Below are 19,376 nucleotides of genomic sequence, written 5' to 3'. Positions count from 1 at the left end.
ATATCCTAATGAGATGTGATCTCAGGAGGGTGTATTTCTTGGTCCTTGTTTTGACTAAAGAGTAGCTTGACAGGGATGGAAACTTACAAATTAGTATTATTATTCAGTGGCTACCTGTTGACCTGGGCCTTGTCTAGGATTTAAGATTTCTGTACGCTAATCCTTTCCTGACAACAACTTACAGGTCAAATCCCATTTTAATGAATGTAATTTTAAGATAATAAAGCTATTTAGTAAAATTATCTTGTAGACCAGATCCATCTACAAATCCCTGTTCATGAAGCATTCAATCTATTAAATTAATATTCTATTGTTTGAATTCAGTATTTATACTTTCTACTTTAATCATGTTCAATGGCAAGTTCTTGCCATACAAAAAATAGATGAGCCTGTGTTCATTCCCTCTCAAGGTTTCTATTTCTTCATCTATAAAATGTTGAGGATGCATTGAACTAGTTGGTCTCAAAGGGTCTTCTTAGTTGTAAAATTTAGACCTTTTGTCTTTTTTTTACTGTTTTATTTTTTAATAGAGACAGGGCCTTGTTCTGTTACCCCAGCTGGTGTGAATGGCATGATCATAGCTTACTGCAGCCTTGAACTCCTTACTTAGTTCAAGAGATCCTTCTGCCTTACCCTGCCAAGTAGCTGGGACTATAGGCATGTGCCACGACACTTGGCTAGGACCCTTTGTCCAAAATGTCATCAGTATGGGCCAATAAAAGAAAATTTAAAAAAATTAAAGAGGAGGACTCAGATTGAGGTTAAGGTCTTGGGCATAGTTAATGTACTAGACATTAAAGACAAGCATGGTAGTATCTACCTACCCAGCAAATATCACTTCCAACTGTTCCTCCATCCTAACAATCCAAATATGCTCATGTCTCACATATCAAGGAACACACAAAAAATACCCAAATGTACAACCTCTCCTCTTGAAGAATCTATTAGTTTGCCAACATTCGTCTTAACAACATTCATCATGTGGATAACATGTACAAGGATATGGAGATAAATAAGACACAGTTCCTGGCCTCAAGGAGCTAACTTCAATAGTAGAAGCTGACATAAGGGCAATCGATTTTGTAAGTGCCATGATAGAAGTTAGTTCAGGGTAAGGTAGGGGCTATAACCCAGTGTCACAAGTCAGTTTCCCTGGAAAACAGTCTGTCAGATGAAGCTCTGAGTGCAGGAAGCTTATTGGATGAGTGCTTTCAAAGATACCACCTGTGAGGGACACAAGGCAGTAGCATGGGGCAGAGAGAAGAATTGAACTGCAGTATAGTCACAACAAAGGCATTGACCACTCCCAAGGGGAGCTCTGGAGCTGGTATGACTCTTCAGAGTTGTCCAGAATGGAGATAAGGAGACTGGGCCATTCTACCTCCATGTTGAATAGTTATTAGGTGCAGGCTTATCCAGAGGAAGAGGTACAGTGTGTGGTAATAATTATTTAACAGCCAGATATTCAGGGGAAGAAAAGCCATGATTTGTAGTGTTTGCTGATTTCCATTGTGTAATGACTTTCGTCATGGCCAATTTCAAGCTACCAACGTGATGTTAACTGGCTCACAAAATCCCTGAAAATTTAACCACAGGCTCTTGTGAACTAGCACCGGCCCCAGCATACTACATTGGGAGAGGTGGCTCTCCTTAGCTGAGGGAAATTCTCAGAGAGGTATCAGCTATCAGATGCTAACATTCCCAGCAGCTAGAGGAATGAGTGCTTCAGTCCTGAAGTGTGTATCTGGGTGGTACACCATAATAACACCCACTATACATAGTGTATGTTAAAATATTTGCTGTATTTCAATTACCACAAAACTCTTAGTTCTATTTAACATTTTCCATGTAGTAAAGTAATTTTAATATCCTTTTAAGTAAATTAAATGGAATTGTATCTCTGTTGGGTAACCTTGATCAAGTCATTTCATCTCTGCTTTTGTAGAAGAAAGGTGCTAGGTAATACTGACCTACCTGCCAAAGATATCTGTTGGACAAACTAGCCAACTACCTGAAATACCTGACTTTACTCATTTTTTCCCCATCAGTGGACCTGCGACTGGAATAATTTGACCAAACCAGTTCATATTTAATGGTATAGCCAAATGTAGAGAGTGAGGGACCTTCAGTTCTAGTTTCTCCTTCTATAATAAATCCAACTCTTGCCTTGTCAAACCTCTCTGGCGCTCCATTTCCTCATTATACGGTGTGTGATTGCGAACAAGTGAGCCTGAATTCCTTGTGTGGCTCATGAACTAGCTCCAGATATATCCCTAGAGAATATTAAGGCAGGTTTGAACATCAGAATGCATGTAGAACCTCTTAGGGTAATTATTTTGAAAAAGCTAAAGGTCATTTGAAAACTCAAGTTATGTTGTGTTTGTGTGCGTGGTGTGTTTAAATCAACTTCATAACTTACTAGTTGCACCTTAATAAATGAAGGTACCAGTTCCAGCTCAAAGGGGAAACTTTCCGGGACTATTTAGCAAGTGTAAAAAAGGTTTTTTGAAAATAGATGAAGCAATATGTAAATGCCAAAGACCAGTCATTGAACTTAGTTAAGCACACTTAGTTCCTGAGATTAAAGGTTCCGTGTAAGCATGTATAATTAATATTTACTAATGGCAATAGGACCTTTGTCTTTCTTCAAGAAGCTCAGAATACTTGCCAGGCATTATCTAATTAAACTACTCAATGTACCTGTGAAATGCATTGGAATCTACATTTTAAAGATGTGGGCACTGAAGCACAAGTAGGCTTAAACTAAACTCATTTAGCATGCCAAGAGAGAAATTGGATATAAGAATTTCAGTCTCATGATCTAGCTGCCATTCTTCAACCGTGGCCCACTCTAATCCACTCTATTATAGCATAGCCTTGCCAAAAAGCATAGACTCATGAGTCTAGGAAGAATTAAATTGAGTGAAAATTAATTCCAATTACAGGGAAATTAGATTTTAAAAACTTGAACATATCACCCATAATATTATAGGTTGAGTATCCTTAATCTGAAAATCCAAAATTCGAAATGCTCCAAAATTTAAAACATTTTGAGCATCAACATGACACTCAAAGGGAGTGCTCATTAGAGCATTTCGGATATCAGATTTTTGCATTAGGGATGTTCAACCGGTAAGTATAATGCAAATATTCTGAAATCCCCCCCAAAATCTGAAATATTTCTGGTCCCAAGCATTTTGGATAAGAGATACTCAACCTATAGGAGCATTTATAGATGTGTGTGAATTAGTATCCTTTATTGCCTTGGTAACGGTGAGAGCAGTTGGTCAAAATCTACTGGAGTGCATGTTTGTAGGAGATGGACAATAAAAAACCAATAGTGGCTATGGTAATATCTGCCATCCTCTCCTAGCCTTCTTATTCTTAGGTATGATAGTAGCTTCTGTTTGTTGAGTGCTATGCACTAAGGCCATAATATGAATTGTTTCCTCCAGTCTCCACTACCACCCCATGAAGTACATAGTTTCACCTCTATTTTATGGGTGAGGTAAAGAGAGGTTAAGTAACTTACCCAAGGGTAATAACTTGTGGTGTTAGGATATAAACTTAGGTCTTCCAATCCCAAAGCCTCTTTTCTATGGTACCTCCCATTTATTATACTAGTTCTTGTTCCTGTCTAGTATTAGGCTCTGCAGCCTATAGGCATATCTTTCTTGTCCCTATGCCCAATCAGGAGTCCCTGAACATACCTCAGCCTCAGCTAAAGACCTCAACATCTTGCTCATCTTGGAGGCATAAGATATACATTATTTATAAATTGTTTAGAAAACATTTATTTATTTGTTCCATCTGTAGTTGCTGGTACTGTATTTTACTAACATATTGCTGCCATAACTTCCTCTCTTTGTTGGTTTCAGTAATCATCATGTGTATGCATTCGGCCTTGATTGGAGGAGAGACTCAGATGCATCTCTTGGAATGGGCTCATGATCTGAAAATGACTGATGGAACGTATGTCTTTGTTCCCTATGATGCCCTGCTCTACAGTTTACCTTATAAGCACACCCCCTACCAGGTCCTGAGGAAGAATCCAAAGCTTCGGGAAGCCTATGATGCTGTGTTGACCATTACAGTGGAATCCCAAGAAAAGACATTCTATCAAGCCTATACAGAGGCAGCAGCTAGAGGTGAAATTCCTGAGAAGCTGGAGTCAGATCAAGTAAGTGCAAACTCGCAAGTTATCATGAGCTGAGAATCTAAAACATCAGGATGGTAAATAATTTTCCTACCAACAGTCTCTATTCCATAGGAAGCCCAATCAATAGCAGGCAACCACAGGCAAATTTAAAAACACCTTTAGTTTGCAAAAAACATTTATAAAACAAAGACACATTGTTGAAGAATTATTTTTTATCTTTAAGCAACCTGCAATGACAGCATACAGTCATGAAGAATAAATATATTTAAGAACAGGGAAGCAAAACTTTAATATATACTGGTAATGTTCAAGGGGAACTAATGAAAAGAAGTCCTATTTGTGACTCAAGTTCAGAACCAATTCAATAATAAGATAAATGAGCTGGTATATAGGAAACTATTACCTTTATTATTGATAATGCTGGTATTAGAGGATGTGGCTTCTACCTGTAGGCATTTGAGCTTCCCCATACTGAACCTGAGGATTAAATAAACTTCTCCACCTGGTCACTGGCATTACTGGACCACTGTAGTCCTGCCCCATGAGAGCAGGCCTTTTGTAAAATGTACAATCTGGAGAAGAATAGCAGAGCACATGCTCCCTGCAGATAGCCCATTCCCAGAGAAAGAAGGTAAGATGCAGATATTTAGTTTTCCTTCCAAACTAACCAGTCAGATCAAGTCATTCCTCTTTTGTGGGGAGGAATGAATAAGTGGATGAAGAGAGGCCAGGAATTTTTTTGCTGGTAGACCTATCTCTATATGAAAGGAATCATTTGGAATGGGGAAGAAGTCCTTCCTTCTAATAGACAAGAAATAATATTTAAATATGTATAGATGAATGTATATATAGATATATTTCAGCTTCAAATCATAGCTAATGAAGGCTTAGAGAAAGCAAAAGGGTGGGAAAGGGAAGATAGTAGAGAAAAGAATGGAGAGCAAAGACAAAAACAAAGAGAAAGAATACAAGGAATATGAGAGGAATGTGAGAAGGCAAAAGAAGTCAATTAAATTAGAAAAATACAGAGGAATTTCTTTTTTTTTTTTTTTTTTTTTTTTTTTTTTTGAGACAGAGTGTCACTTTGTTGCCCGGGCTAGAGTGAGTGCCGTGGCATCAGCCTAGCTCACAGCAACCTCAGACTCCTGGGCTTAAGCGATCCTACTGCCTCAGCCTCCCTAGTAGCTGGGACTACAGGCATGAGCCACCATGCCCGGCTAATTTTTTTGTATATATATTTTTTAGTTGGCCAGATAATTTCTTTCTATTTTTAGTAGAGACGGGGTCTCACTCTTGCCCAGGCTGGTCTCGAACTCCTGACCTCGAGCGATCCACCCGCCTCGGCCTCCCAGAGCTAGGATTACAGGCGTGAGCCACCGCGCCCGGCCTACAGAGGAATTTCTAGAGGTTGGAGGTCAGATGTAGAAAGTAGGCATTTTCAGAAGTATTTAGAACAACACATATATAAATTTAAAAGCGCTGGCATTTGCTAGCATACTGTATTAGTCATATTGCGTCTGGCTACGAGTAATAGACAGCCCAATACAAAATGACCTAAGTAATAATTCTTTTTCAAAATTCGAAGGTAGGAGTGATCTAGGGTTTTTTTGTTTGTTTGTTTGTTTGTTTGTTTGTTTTTAGAGATAGCCTCTTGCTCTGTTGCCTAGGCTGGCCTTGAATTTCAGGGCTCAAGCGAGCCTCCCACCTCAGTCTCCCAAGTACCTGGGACTATAGGCACGTGCCACCATGCCAAGCTAATTTTTAATTTTTTTTTTGTAGAGACAGGGTCTCACTATGTTGCCCAGGCTAGTCTCGAACTCCTGGCCTCAAGCGATCCTCCCGCCTTGGCCTCCTAAAGTGCTGGGATTACAGGTGGGAGCCAGTGTGCCTGGCCCTAGGGTCAGTTAATTTAACAGCTTAATAATGTCATCAATTCACCAGGTTCTTTTCATCTTTCCACTTTACAAGCCATAGTATGCTAACTTGCCCTCATGTGCTGGTTTCTCTCATGCTCTCAAGATGGCTGCCAAAATTCCAGACATCATATACAGGTGGAAATGTTCAGAGGTGAAAATGGGAAATGTCCTTCTCTTGTATCTCTTTTCAAGAGTGAGGAAATCTTTTCTAGAAGCTCCCCAAGCAGACTTCTCCTCATACCTTCTTGGTCACAATTGTGTCCCATACCCATGCCTAAAGCAATAATCTAGAAAGAGAAATGTGACCACTGTGGTTAAAAAGTGTAAACAAAATATATAGCTGCTGGAAAAGTGTGAACAAAATTGAGATTTTGTTGGAAAGGAAGAAGTGTGAACAAAATTGAGATTTTGTTGGAAAGGAAGAGGCGGTCAGATAGGCAGCTGATTGTGTCTGATACTCATATTCTTTTTATCCTCCCTTTAATTCTTCATCCTGTCGGCTGCTTCTCTGTCTGCATAGTGATTTAGAGGAAACTTAGGTTTACATATCTCTTTCTGCCCTGAGGATTGATAGCAAAGATTTTGGTGATTCTTGTTCTAATAAAAAAAAGTGACTAGCAGAGATATTAACAATGCTGGATTCGAACTTTATTACTACTGATAAGTTTATGATAAATATCACTCTCTTTTAGGAGACACACACACACACACACACACACGTAACTGAAAACAACTGGTCAATTAAGTTGAGAATTGCAAGAATCCCTCAAATTGCTAAGAATGGTTAGTCAAGCCAGTTGTTTGATGTTGTATTTATAGGCAAGGAACCAGATGGTGAATTTTTGTACTTTCTAGCCAATGATATGGTATCATATATATACAGCCTAATTCATCTTTCTACTTTAATCATGGGATGGAGGGAAGGGGGAGGGGTGTGTGTGTGTGTTCATGCATACATGTGTATATGTGTGTGTATGCTGTTCATATATGTGAGCAGATATAGTGATACAAAAAACTCAGACCATCTACTCTTGATATTTGCTCCAATCCCTTTGAGCTTGTGGAAAACATAAGGTAATTAAGGCAAAAAAAAAAAAAAAGACGCCATTAGCTTGGTTGCTAGGCAGCCTGCACTCTGCTTTAGACAAGGAATAGAGCAAGCTACAACAAAGAATTCAGAGCTTATAAAAAAAAAGCCTGTTTGGATGCATTTTTACTCCCCACTTTGCAGGTGCTTAGGCTGGACCTTCATAACCAAAGAATGCTACAGAGGGCTGAGACAATTATCTTCACATCTCTGATAAACAAAACCTTGTTTTCCCTAAATTACCTTGCTCAAATATATTTTTGAAGGCAGCCAGTATATCAGAAAGAGCATATGATAAGGAATTAGGCAAATTTGGGTTTAAAGCCCAGCTCTCATTCTTACTAGCTGTGTATCCTTGGGCAAGTTACTTAGACTTTTGAGTCTCAGCTTCCCCACATGTAAAATGGGTTAGTGAGTTATATCTTCTGGGATTATTGTGAAGATTAAACAAAATAACATGTATAAAGTGACTTCCACTCTTTCTCCTTTGAGGCCAGGATGACCTTATTGATTGATGGTGACTTGGCATCTAAGTTACAATCTGACTTCAGCTTCCTATTCTCTTGAAGTATTCTGATTACTGGCAGAAGGTCTCTCAATATTTCCAGCTTTCAAAATTATTTTGCTCTTTGAATTTTAAATGGCATTTTCTCAGATCAAATTATGTAGTTCAGGTCGGATATGCAGTGGCTCACACCTATAATCTTGGGAGGTCAAGGCAGGGGGATTGCTTGAGCTCAGGAGTTCAATACCAGCCTGAGCAACAAAGTAAGACCCCGTCTCTACAAAAAATGGGAAAATTAGTCGGCCGCGGTGGTGTGTGCCTGTAGTCCCAGCTACTTGGGAGGCTGAGGCAGGAGGATTGCTTGAGCCCAGGTGTTTAAGGTTGCAGTGAGCTATGAGTAAGCCAGTGCCCTCATGCCCGTGCAACAAAGTGAGACCCTCTCTCAAGAAACAAAAAACAAACAAAAACAAACAAAATAAGTTATGTAGTTCAATGTTTGCCTACCCCTGAGCTTTTGTTGTTTTTTTCCCTATTCAGTCAACAGGTCAATAACTATATATTGAGCACCTGTGATGTGCTAGGTACTATGTTGAACTCCAGATAGAACAGTAAAAAGACAGATAGGGTTTCTATTGGTGATGTGTTGGAGCCAGTTCACAAAAGTTGACTGTGTGCAGCTTTTCCCAAGCCTGCATTCAGTGACATCATGTTGGTAGCTTGAAATCAGGAATGGTAGTAGTATCTACACCACAGAAATTGGCAAACGCTATAAATAAAACCTTTTTTTCCTCTCCACAGAGCTATTGTTAAACATTTACTAACACATCACTTGTTTCTGCCCTTCTGGGGCTTAAATTCTAATGAGAGAGGTAGATAGTAAGGGAATGCATTAGCAAGATGGCTGTATTTCTCTCTTACCCAATAACTTTGAAGGAAATTAAAATTTCTATATATAAGGTATATTGCCTATAGCAGTGGTTTGCAACATCTTTTAATTTATACCCATGCTTCTTTAAAAGGTAAAAACAAACAAAAAACTATCAAAGTGATGCATGCATATAATTTTAAAGGTCAGGAAATACTAAAAAGTTTATATCAATAACAAAGCAGTCCCTAGGCCTCATTCCTACCCTTCATCAGAAGCCACCACTTTCTTGCTTTTCAGCTCTTTATTCTGGTATTTACTTCTATGTTTCTAAACACTATAGTGCTCCTGGTGTCTCCTGATTAATCAATTTTGGGCATTATTTGTTGCATTCCTATTATAGTTGAGGATTTTTAGCCCTTTTTTACTTCCTTACCCTCCTTCAAACCCTCAATATGGTTATGTCATAATTTTTAGCTAAATCCATATTTAGTACTTTTAATACTGTGCCTATGTAAATAGCATTAATAGCTGATCCATGTAATATACTAGAGTTATAGTTCATGTCATGTATAACTTTTTATTTTTTAATTTGCTCACCTTAATTTGAATTTCTAAGTTTTTCCACACTTTCTGATAAGACTGTAAAATCCTCTCAAAACAATTTTATACTTGGTAAAGTCTGTTAAATCCCTTCTCAATTTCATCTGTTTTTGCAGAGGCTCTCTGTCCTCCTATTCCAGTCTAAATGTGTTGTTCCCTAAGGCTGCTGCACAAGTGTTATGCTGGGATCTGCATTTTCATCATCCTGGAAATTCCCTTTCTCTCTCTTTCTGTGCTGCATCCACTATTTCATGAATCTCATGACTCCCATTTTCTTGATTTACTCTGTCATTTTTGTGGAGCACATCCTCTAGTAGTTTCTGAGAAAGCTACAAAGGAGGCAAATTTTTGAGATTGTGCATGTCTGAAAAGTTGTCATTCTATACCTTCACTTTTGATTGATAGTTGACTGAGTTAAAAATTATTTTCCGTCAGCACTTAGAAGGCAGGACACATTGTCTTTTAATTTCTACTCTTGATGTTGAGAACACCAATGTCATTTTTATTCCTAATCTTTTGATGCAACATATTTTCATTCTTCTCCATTCCCCTAGAAGCTTTTAAGATTTTCTCTTTATTTCTGATGTTATGAAATTTCATGATGATGTCTGAGTTCTTGACATATATTATGCCGCACATTTGGTGGGGCCTTTCACTGTAGAAGCTCAGTCCTTCTGGGAAATTTTCTTCTATTATTTATTTGATAATTTCTTCATCAACATTGTCTTTGTTCTCACTGGAAATAATACTATTAGTTACATATAAGATTTCCTGGGTTGATCTTTTAATTGTCTTATTATTTCTTTTGTATAGTCCATATCTTTGTGTTTAGTTTTCCTTCCTGGGAAAGTTCCTCATCTTTGTATTCTAACTCTTTTAGTGATTTTTAAAATATAGTTTAGTTATCATATTTTCAACCTCTAAGAATTCATCCTTGCTGTTTGATTATGTTATTTTAATGGCATCCAGCTTTTGTTTTATCAATATAGTATTTTCTCTTATTTCCCTGAGGATAGTCATTATAGTTTCTTTGAAGTTTTCTTCTTCTTTCTGTTTTATCTCTATTTTTCCCCAGTTCCTAATTTTTCATGTTTCTTTGTTTTGGTCTTTCTGTTTCATGTTGGAAGCTTTCCTTAGGTGTCTGGTGATCATGGCTGTATGTTCATATTTGATAATGAAGCTCTAAAAGTTAGATTTGAAGGTTTATGTGCATGGTGGGTCTGTTGACCAGTGGGCTTCAGTATAGGGCAATTGGCTAATCTGTTATTTTTTGTTTGTTTGTTTGTTTGTTTGTTTTGGTCAATATCTGTAAGTCTTGGCTCTTGAGCTAGTCACTTTCTTCAGAGAAGAGTCCTCCAATCTCCTTCTTGGGAGTCATAATCCTATCTGCCAGTATTCTAGAAGCAATGTTGAGGGAATGAGTCTGGGATTCTCACCATTAAGCACGAAGACTTGTTTTGTGCCTCATCTCACTTCCAACTTCCTTCGAGTCTAATGTCCCAGCTCTGGGGCTGCTCTGAATCAATTTAACCTGCTCCCTGCAGAGGTCTGCTCTTCTTGATACAGGTGTGAATGGGAGATGTCTAAGTGCTGCTTACACAGACATTCAAAGAGCTCTCCCTCTTTCAGTGTTCAGCCCCTCCCCCACTTCTTTAGTACTTAGTACCTCTAATTACTAAGCCTTTCCAGGATTCTGAGGGGGCAGACTTGCTTGTTGCTTATCAATATTCCCCTCTGCAGGTACTTAGGTTTGACTGCCCTCCACTCTGCTAAATCAGTTACCACTTCTGTAGCAGCTTTCCATCTTCATATTCTGTGGTTCAGGGTTACAGATGTCTCCTAATACCATTAGATATGGAGGTTTAGTGTTTCTGTTCTTTGTTCTCCTTGTTATTTGAGATTGATGTTTGAGAGGAGGAAGAGAGTGAATAAAAGAAACTTGATTTCACTATCTTTAATCAGGAAGTTTATAGAAAGTCATGAAAGAAAAAAGAAGTCACCAAAGGATGCATGTGATATTCTTTTACTGGTAAATTTACCATAGCCCATTAATTTAGCAAGTATTTATTAAGCTCAGATATAACATGATGGTTAAGGGCATGGACTTTGAAGGCAAACTGCCCTAAGTTTACTTAAGTTCTTTATATCTTCTTTTCATCGTTTTTAAATTGGGAATAATAAAAGTACCTACCTCACAGGGTTGTGAGAATTAAATGAATTAACACACTAAAGAGCTTGTCTGGCATCTAATAACCTGTCAGTAAACATTAGCTATTATTATTATTATAAAAGTTGTTATGGTTATTATTACTGTGGGTCAAGAACTGTGCAGGGGATATAATAGAGATCAAAATAGAAACAAGACCTTCCCTTAATGAAGGGGAACTGTTTTATCATTTCAGAGTGCTAAGGACATTGAGTCTAAAACTGGGACTCTAATACTTATTGGTCACAAATTCAAGACTGAGATAAGGGACTTGAAACACTACACTTCCAGGATGATACTACCAGAGCCCTGTGCTCCTCTTCTGAAATGCAAACAATAGCAGCTGTTATGTATTCAGTGTTTACTCTGTATCAGGTAGTTTACATAAATGATCCCACTGAATCCACAGAGAAAGCCTACAAATTAGATATTAATATCTACATTTTACGGATGAGGAAACTAAGGCTCAAAGTAACTTGCCCAAGGTCATACAGCTAGCAAGTGGCAGCGCTGGGATTTCAACCCAAGTCTGCTACCAGAACCTGAATATTTAACCACACATTAGGCTTATTGTAGTGTTTTATTCCACTGTACTATAATATCTAATGCTAATGCTTTATTCAAGCAAAGTAACATTGCTAAGTGACTAATACTTTGATTTGAATAGATTTACTGGCTTTTTTTCCTTTGATATAGGAGGTACTAGGGCTTTATGAGGACCTGTGAAAAGAGAACAGTAAACCAGAATAGAGGGATTTAGCAGGTGGGACACCAGTGACAAAATTCCTAATTTGGTCTCAGGATGATTGGGCAAAGATTGTCACTTTGTACCTTTATACTTTGGCACAAATTAGACTTCTGAATTTGGTTCTGATGCTAGCATTTTTCCTTTTCATTTTATTCCCAATGCTTGTTTTTAATGAAATTCTATTGGCTACAAATGCATATTGCTGGAACACACATTTTGGATATTTTTTCCAAAATTTAGCCTTATGTGGTTAAGCAAAGGAAATCCTCTGAATTTCTTAGCAAGCTTGGGAACCAAAGGGCATTGTGTTCATGAGCATCACATCAAAGATATTGATCTCTTGACTAAGTCCAAAGGTGGAGATCATGCATTATTGGAGGTACCACCTTTAATAACAGGAATTCAATTATGCTTTGGTTTCTTGATCTCTGTGTGTGCCTGGCTTTTTGTTCAAAAGTGATGTTGCCATTTTTTTTCTCAAGTGATGGCTTTCCATGCCATATTTTAGTGTACACTTCTGAGGACAAATTTCTTTGAAAGCCAGTTTTGTGTCTTCTCAAGCACAGTAAATATGAACTGATGATAGACAACTTAACAACAGCAAGAACTAGTAAATTGAACAAATTCAGATATCACTGCTTCTGATCCAGACCTTATTTTCTAGGATGAAAGCTCTAAAAAGCCTAGGGTAAAAGTCTAGGGTAGAGCATATAAAGTTACTGAATAAAAATCAGTGATGTGATTTAGTTATCATTCATTTATTCATAATTAAACAACTCATTTAGATTTAGGTCTATACAGTAGGCAAAACAATAGACTGAGTCATCAGTGGTCTCACCATTCTGGGCTATGGTATCTACAAGGTCATCTGTCTGACCTGTTCCTGCCAATCCCGTCTTACTTCTTTGGAGCTGTAGTGAGAAGCCAGGACAGAAGACTGTGGAGAATGTCCCTTCTTCCCTTGTCCCATCCTCTATCTCTTCTCTTTCTCATTATTTGCAGGAAGTGCAATTAGAGACCTTTTGTGATTGATACTAACAGCGTGCCTTTGACTTATGGGAAAAGAAAATTCCCGTTGCTGAAGGGCACAGTGGGTGAAAGAGGAACTCAAACCAACTAGAACACAAATCCAAGCCCTCGGAATGAGAGTGGGGCATTGTGTGTGTGTGTGTGTGTGTGTGTGTGTGAGAGAGAGAGAGAGAGAGAGAGAGAGAGAGAGAGAGAGAGAGAGAGAGAGAGAGAGAGAGAGATGTGGTGGAGGCTAGAGAATCCTGAAGAACAGGTTTCAGGTTTCAGTCATCTTGGAAAGTTGCTGTCAGTTAGCTCTAACGGGTTAATCCGAGAGCACAAAGGGCAGCACAGTTTGGCCAGCTGAAAACCCAGTGTGATGGGTCAACTCAGAGGCGGGGGGTGTTGTTTTTGAGTTCCAATCCTTGCTTTTGTCTGTGGGTAGATGCAGTTTCTTTCCCAGAAGGCTCTGTGCCTTTCAAAACAGAATACTAGTATTCTCTCAGCTTTCAGGGGCTTGCTGCCCTGTGGTTTTATACTCATTTGTTTTACTAGTATTGATTTTATACTCCACCTTCCATCCTTCACTTATTGTCATAACCTACCAAAGCCCTAGAAAATAGCCAGGCTCTTGCAGAAATCCTAAAGACAATCAAATGTCCGAGAATGTCAGGAGGGGGAATTAGTGAAAATTTCTTAAGAGACCTCAGTGTGTTCTAGGCAACTAAGTGTGGATGCCTTGGTGGCAGCACATGTCATTCATTTATGATCTATTTCTACAGAGTGCATGTTGAGGCAAGGTGGTAAAAGGAGATCATTGCAATAAAATTCAGGAAACTGAGATATTGATTTCTGCTCTGCTACTAGTTAGCTCTGTTATGTGGGCAAGGTTTTTGGCCTGAAAAACTGGAAGAATGGAGTAGCTATTAACAAAACTGGGGAAGACTCACTGTAGATGGACCAAGAAGATTTGTGGTGAAGATCAGGTGTCCAATTTTGAGTATATTCAAATTTAACCAAGTAGAGATATCAAAGTAGGCAGTTGACTACATGAGTCTAGAATTTAGGAGAGGCATCTGAGCTGGAAGTATAAATCTGAGAGTTATGGCATAGATATGGTATTTAAATCCATGAGAACAAAAGAGATCATGCAGGGAGTGAGTGTAGATAGAGAGGAGAACCAGACTGGGCACGGTGGCTCATGTCTGTAATCCTAGCACTCTGGGAGGCCGAGGTGGGAGGATCACTTGAGGCCAGGAGTTTGAGACCAGCCTGAGCAAGAGCAAGACCCCATATCTACAAAACATAGAAAAATTAGCCGGGCATGGTGGTGTGCGCTTGTAGTCCCAGGTACTCGGGAGGCTGAGACAGGAGGATCGCTTGAGCCCAGGAATTTGAGGTTGCTGTGAGCTAGGCTGATGCCATGGCACTCTAGCCTGAGAGACAGAGTGAGAGTCTATCTCAAAAGAGAGAGAGGGAGAGACAGAGAGAAAGAAGAGAAGAGAAGGGAGGGTAAGGGAGGAGAGGAGAGGACCAAAGACTGAGCTGTGGGGCACTCCAATGTGAAGAGATCAGACAGATGAAGAAGAACCCTTATATAGGCCAAATCAAAATGACTGCAAGCTAAATTTGGTCCCTGGACTAGATCAGGAGTTAGGAATTTTTGTAGGAGTTTAGAACCACAAATGATCACAGGGAACATCTACTCCAATGAAGAATGCTAAACTAAGAAACAGGAGACTTGGGTTTTAGTCTTTATTTTATGCTCAGGTGAGTGAACTTGACAGAACACTTAACTTACCTGGGTCTCCCTTTCCTACCTATGAAGTAAGATAGCTAGACCAGATGACTTCTGAGGTTTAGAGATACATGATTCTGTATCATCATTTCACAGAGGACAAAACTGAAGCCCAGAGAAAGGTGATAAGTGACTTGCCCAAACATCCTGGCATTGGGAACTGACCACAAGACAGTGCGTTGTCTTCTATACTGTTGGTTTTAAACCCTGTGTGCATATCAGAATACCTGGGGAGCTTTTAATAATACTGATTACTCGGTCTCATACTTAAAGCATCTCTTTTTGTTGGTCTGGTTTGGGTTTGGAATTGATATTTTTGACACTCTTCAGGTAATTCTAATGTGCAGCTAGGGTTGACAACCCCCTGTTCTACATTAACAAGGCATGGAAGTGTCTTGCCAGCCACTATACCTCTCTGCATCTTGACTTGTATTTCCAACACAAAAACAATTCACCCAATTAAAAAACCCCCTCTTTGTGATCAGATGAAGGTTGTTACAGGAGTTTAGCTTTCTAGACCTTGTGAAACCAGAGTAGCAAATATCAGCTTTCCCCGAAGCTCAGTAAAATGGCATGACCATAGCTTTCTTGAACTCCATCCTAGAAGTGAAATGTTATGGAAAACCATGAAACCATGGCCAGATGTGTGTGGGGTGGTTGTGGTGGAGGGGGGTAGGCTTAGAGAGGGGAGGAATTGTTCATGCTTCCTCTCTGCCTTTTTGGAATGAAGATACAAGGTTTGCTGCAAAAATAAACTTACAAGGTTAATGAGAAGTGCATAAGGAATAGTATATAGATATTGTTGCTTTTACGTTATTTATTTAGCAGGTGTAGTCTTACCATCCACCATAGCAGTCTTACCGTTTTACAGTAGCTTCTCACTGAAGTTTTGCCACTTTGCACGCAAATAGGATATAGGATTTCCTGAAATCCTACATTCACTATACACTACAAACTTTGGCTTTACATAAGTGGGTGTATATGTGTTAGTGTGGGTGTCTGCATGTGTGTGCCTGTATGTCTCTGTGGGGGGGGTATATGTTTAAAACAGGATTCAAGTGTTCACTTTCTCTGGGGAACATGTGTCTAGAAAAATAGACATTTTGAACTAAGACAGAATACAGATACAGACTGTAGAAACACATTATTTGCAATTTTTCCACACATACCTACCACTCTAGTAGTGCCAGCAAAATGATTTTAGCATGTATAGTGCACTAGTAATTAATCTGTTATATTTTCTTTGAACTCCCCTGGTCTATTCCATACTTGTTTTTAAGTGTCCTTTATAACTCTAAATCACTTTCTTAGTTTAGGAGCATAAAACTCTATTGTGTATGACTTGGTTTACTCATAAAATTGTCATATTTGATATATTTAAAGATGTGAAGGCCTGGGGGAGAAAAACAAAAATTCAGGGGAAAAACCAAGCAAGTCCTCAGAAACAATTTTTTTTCCTCTGGGTCTTCATAGCTCTACTCCACTCAGACGTGCAACCCATAATAATGAACACAGGCTTGGAATATACGCTGAGATCGCTCTAGGGTGACTAGGGCTCAAGATAATTGTAATTTTTAAAAATAGGTTTCACCGTTGTTTGGAACCATCTACAATTCAATTTACTTTATCGCACAAGCCATGAATAATGCTGTGAAAGAAAATGGACAGGCTAGTGCTGCCAGCCTGGTTCAGCATTCCAGAAACATGCAGTTTTATGGATTCAACCAATTGATAAGGACAGATTCAAATGGAAATGGAATTTCAGAATACGTAATCCTGGACACCAACTGGAAAGAATGGGAACTCCATAGCACCTATACTGTGGATATGGAAACGGAGCTGCTACGTTTCGGAGGGACCCCTATTCACTTCCCCGGGGGCAGGCCCCCTAGGGCAGATGCAAAATGCTGGTTTGCAGAAGGGAAGATCTGCCGAGGAGGTAAGCAATGGAAAAATCACTAGTAGTCAATTTGGCTCAGCTTGGGTTATAAGGGAACCTCTCTAGGAGAAGGCGTATTTTACTATTGAAACACTCATAAAATCAGTCATTTGCATTCAGGTGACATAAACTTCTTGGCATTCTATCTAGTTAATTTAAAATAATAAGAACAATGAGAGGTACTTTACAGCCTGGAATAATCATCCACCATTTAAAAGCCTCCCCATCACTCGTTTTTAAAAGTATCCCACTCTTTCCCAAAGAGGTTACTTCCCAAAGAAGGCATTAGCCCTCTTCTTGGTCTTTTGTAGGCTATGACCTGTGATTGTTTCCCCCTGCTAGAAAAAATACCTATCTGTCCCTTGATGCATCCAAATCCTGCTAATCAGGTCCCACCACCACAGAAATACTATGTCTATATCCTCACCTCTTGGAACTCCCACTGAAGTAAAAGTCTATCCCTCACAGCTTAGCACAAAATTGCTTTTCAATTGTATATTGTGTATCGATTTTATCTCCGCCCCCCACTCCCAAATATATTGCTCCTTGAGGGCAGGGACCAGAGCTAACAATTGTTATGTCCCCCCAACTGCCCAACACAGTAGGCATCCAGTTAATACTTGCAATTTGATTGGTGGAACTCCTCTAGCTTGTGGAAGAGGGGAAACTTTGTCAAATCTCTGAGAGCCAGAGGGGAACTTTGGAAGGACCCATATTATTCTTATGCAAGTGTACACCACACTCTTCCAAAACCAAATGCATCTGTTTGAAATGGGCTTTGCTTTCTATTTTGATTTAGCATGACATACCCAACCACCTCTTCACTCACATCATTATATATTTCCCTCTGAAATCTTAGTAATCTATCCAAATATTTAGATTTTATGGAGGTCAATTTACATGCTGCAGAAAACACTAATTATCAAAACCAGACTCACCCTCATCCTTGAAGGACAAGTACTATGTTTTTCATCTATAACTCATGAGGTCTGTGGGCTTGGATGAATTAAAAAGGTCTTTTATTTTATGAAGGCAACATAATACTTACCCTTCACAGGTGAGATAACATATTTATTCTCAAGAACTCTATTGCTGTCCAACTTAAATTAAGGTACTCAAAGTTTTCCAATCGTGGACTTTTTCCTCCAAAGAAACACCTTGGTCAGCCTTAATTCATGTGATTTGTTATTGTCACAGTGGTGAGTGGTTTTGCTTCAGAACAGTGAAATTGCTTTCTGTGTCCATAAAGTCAACAAGACAGACTGTGCTATAGAAAAATGGAATTAGGTTAGGTAGATGCAGCTTGATTTTAGAGTCACCAGAAAGCATGAAGAGTCACTCTGTGGTGCCCTTTATTTACTGCCTTTTTCTGATAATGACATTCTTCCTCTTCCTCTCACTCTCTGCAGGTATCGACCTTGCCTTTGCCATCATGGTCTGCTTTGCTTTGCTTATAGCCCTGCTGACTATTAATGGATTTGCTTACTTTATAAGGTACATTTTTTTTGTTCTTTTGGTATATAAAAAATACAAGCCAATAATAGCCTTGTTAATATTGATTTCCAGGAAGTCATGTTTCAGTACAATTGCCTCATTACATGACCCACTGATTTTCTTTTTTCCATAGTGATTTACCATCACTACTGGCCCTATTTAGAGTGAAGTGTTTTCATGATGCCAAGAATAACTTCCTCAGCTGTGTTGTCAGTGTTGTAGCCTGTGAGTAGATCTGGCTTTCAACACAATGGTGAAATAAGGCCCATCTACTTCCTATCTGTGCTCCCTCTTCCCCTGGCAGAATCTCCTATAACCATCTCCTTTCCCAAATGGTATGTACTGGTAGGGAATGGAGTTGGGATATTTTAAGGAATTCCAATAATTTAGGCAGACTTTGGCCAGAATCCAACCTCTAGCAATAATGGTGCTAACTCACAGGGTTGTAGTGGGGATTAAATAAACTAAAGTAAGTAAAGCACCTAGAACAGTACCTGACTCATAGTTGGTGCTCAATAAATGCTAAATCTCACCCCCTTCCCAGGAACACGAGACTGTCGTGGTGATTGTGGGGAGCCCTGGATCCTCACTTTGACACTCATGCCTTTTGTCCAAGGTATCACATTCCAGATTTCTACTGTTTTTCTTCCTTGAACAAAAGCTATCCTATCTAATCATCAACAACATCATTATTATCAAGTCTTTGTCTTCCTCCCTCAGATCCCTTAACAGGTCACTAAATAATCTAATGAGCTATTTCAGAATCAGGGATAAGTGGCTGAAGATAGCTTAAGAGGTTAACTCTTTCTTGTAAACTTTGCATTTTAACAGTTGGACCCTCCTCTCCATACTAGAACAACTGGGAGAGAGTGAAAAATGAAATCAGTCACAACCATCCCACTTTACCCCTTCCACCCTGCAAACCACACCTTTGTCACCTCTTTGTAAGGGTGGTCCTGACAACAATATGGCATGGATTGGTAGGGAATGGAGTGGGCCTATTTTAGTGAGTTTCAAGAAAAAGTGTCTAGAGTATATTAAATAGCTG

General features: G+C 39.1%; 1 protein-coding gene across 1 annotated transcript in view; it reads left to right on the top strand.

Moving 5' to 3' along the window:
- GUCY2F (guanylate cyclase 2F, retinal) overlaps positions 1-19,376 on the top strand; it is a 94,950-nt gene that overhangs the window by 14,078 nt on the left and 61,496 nt on the right. The window contains exons 3-5 of the mRNA XM_045538608.1: positions 3,879-4,180; positions 16,480-16,834; positions 18,244-18,328. Coding sequence (XP_045394564.1) covers positions 3,879-4,180; positions 16,480-16,834; positions 18,244-18,328 — 742 coding nt within the window. The remainder of the gene's footprint in view (positions 1-3,878; positions 4,181-16,479; positions 16,835-18,243; positions 18,329-19,376) is intronic.

Source organism: Lemur catta, chromosome X (genome assembly GCF_020740605.2).
Source record: "Lemur catta isolate mLemCat1 chromosome X, mLemCat1.pri, whole genome shotgun sequence".
Lineage (NCBI taxonomy): Eukaryota > Metazoa > Chordata > Mammalia > Primates > Lemuridae > Lemur > Lemur catta.
The sequence above is the reverse complement of the archived record's forward strand: the minus strand, read 5'-3'. Positions and strand labels throughout refer to the sequence as shown.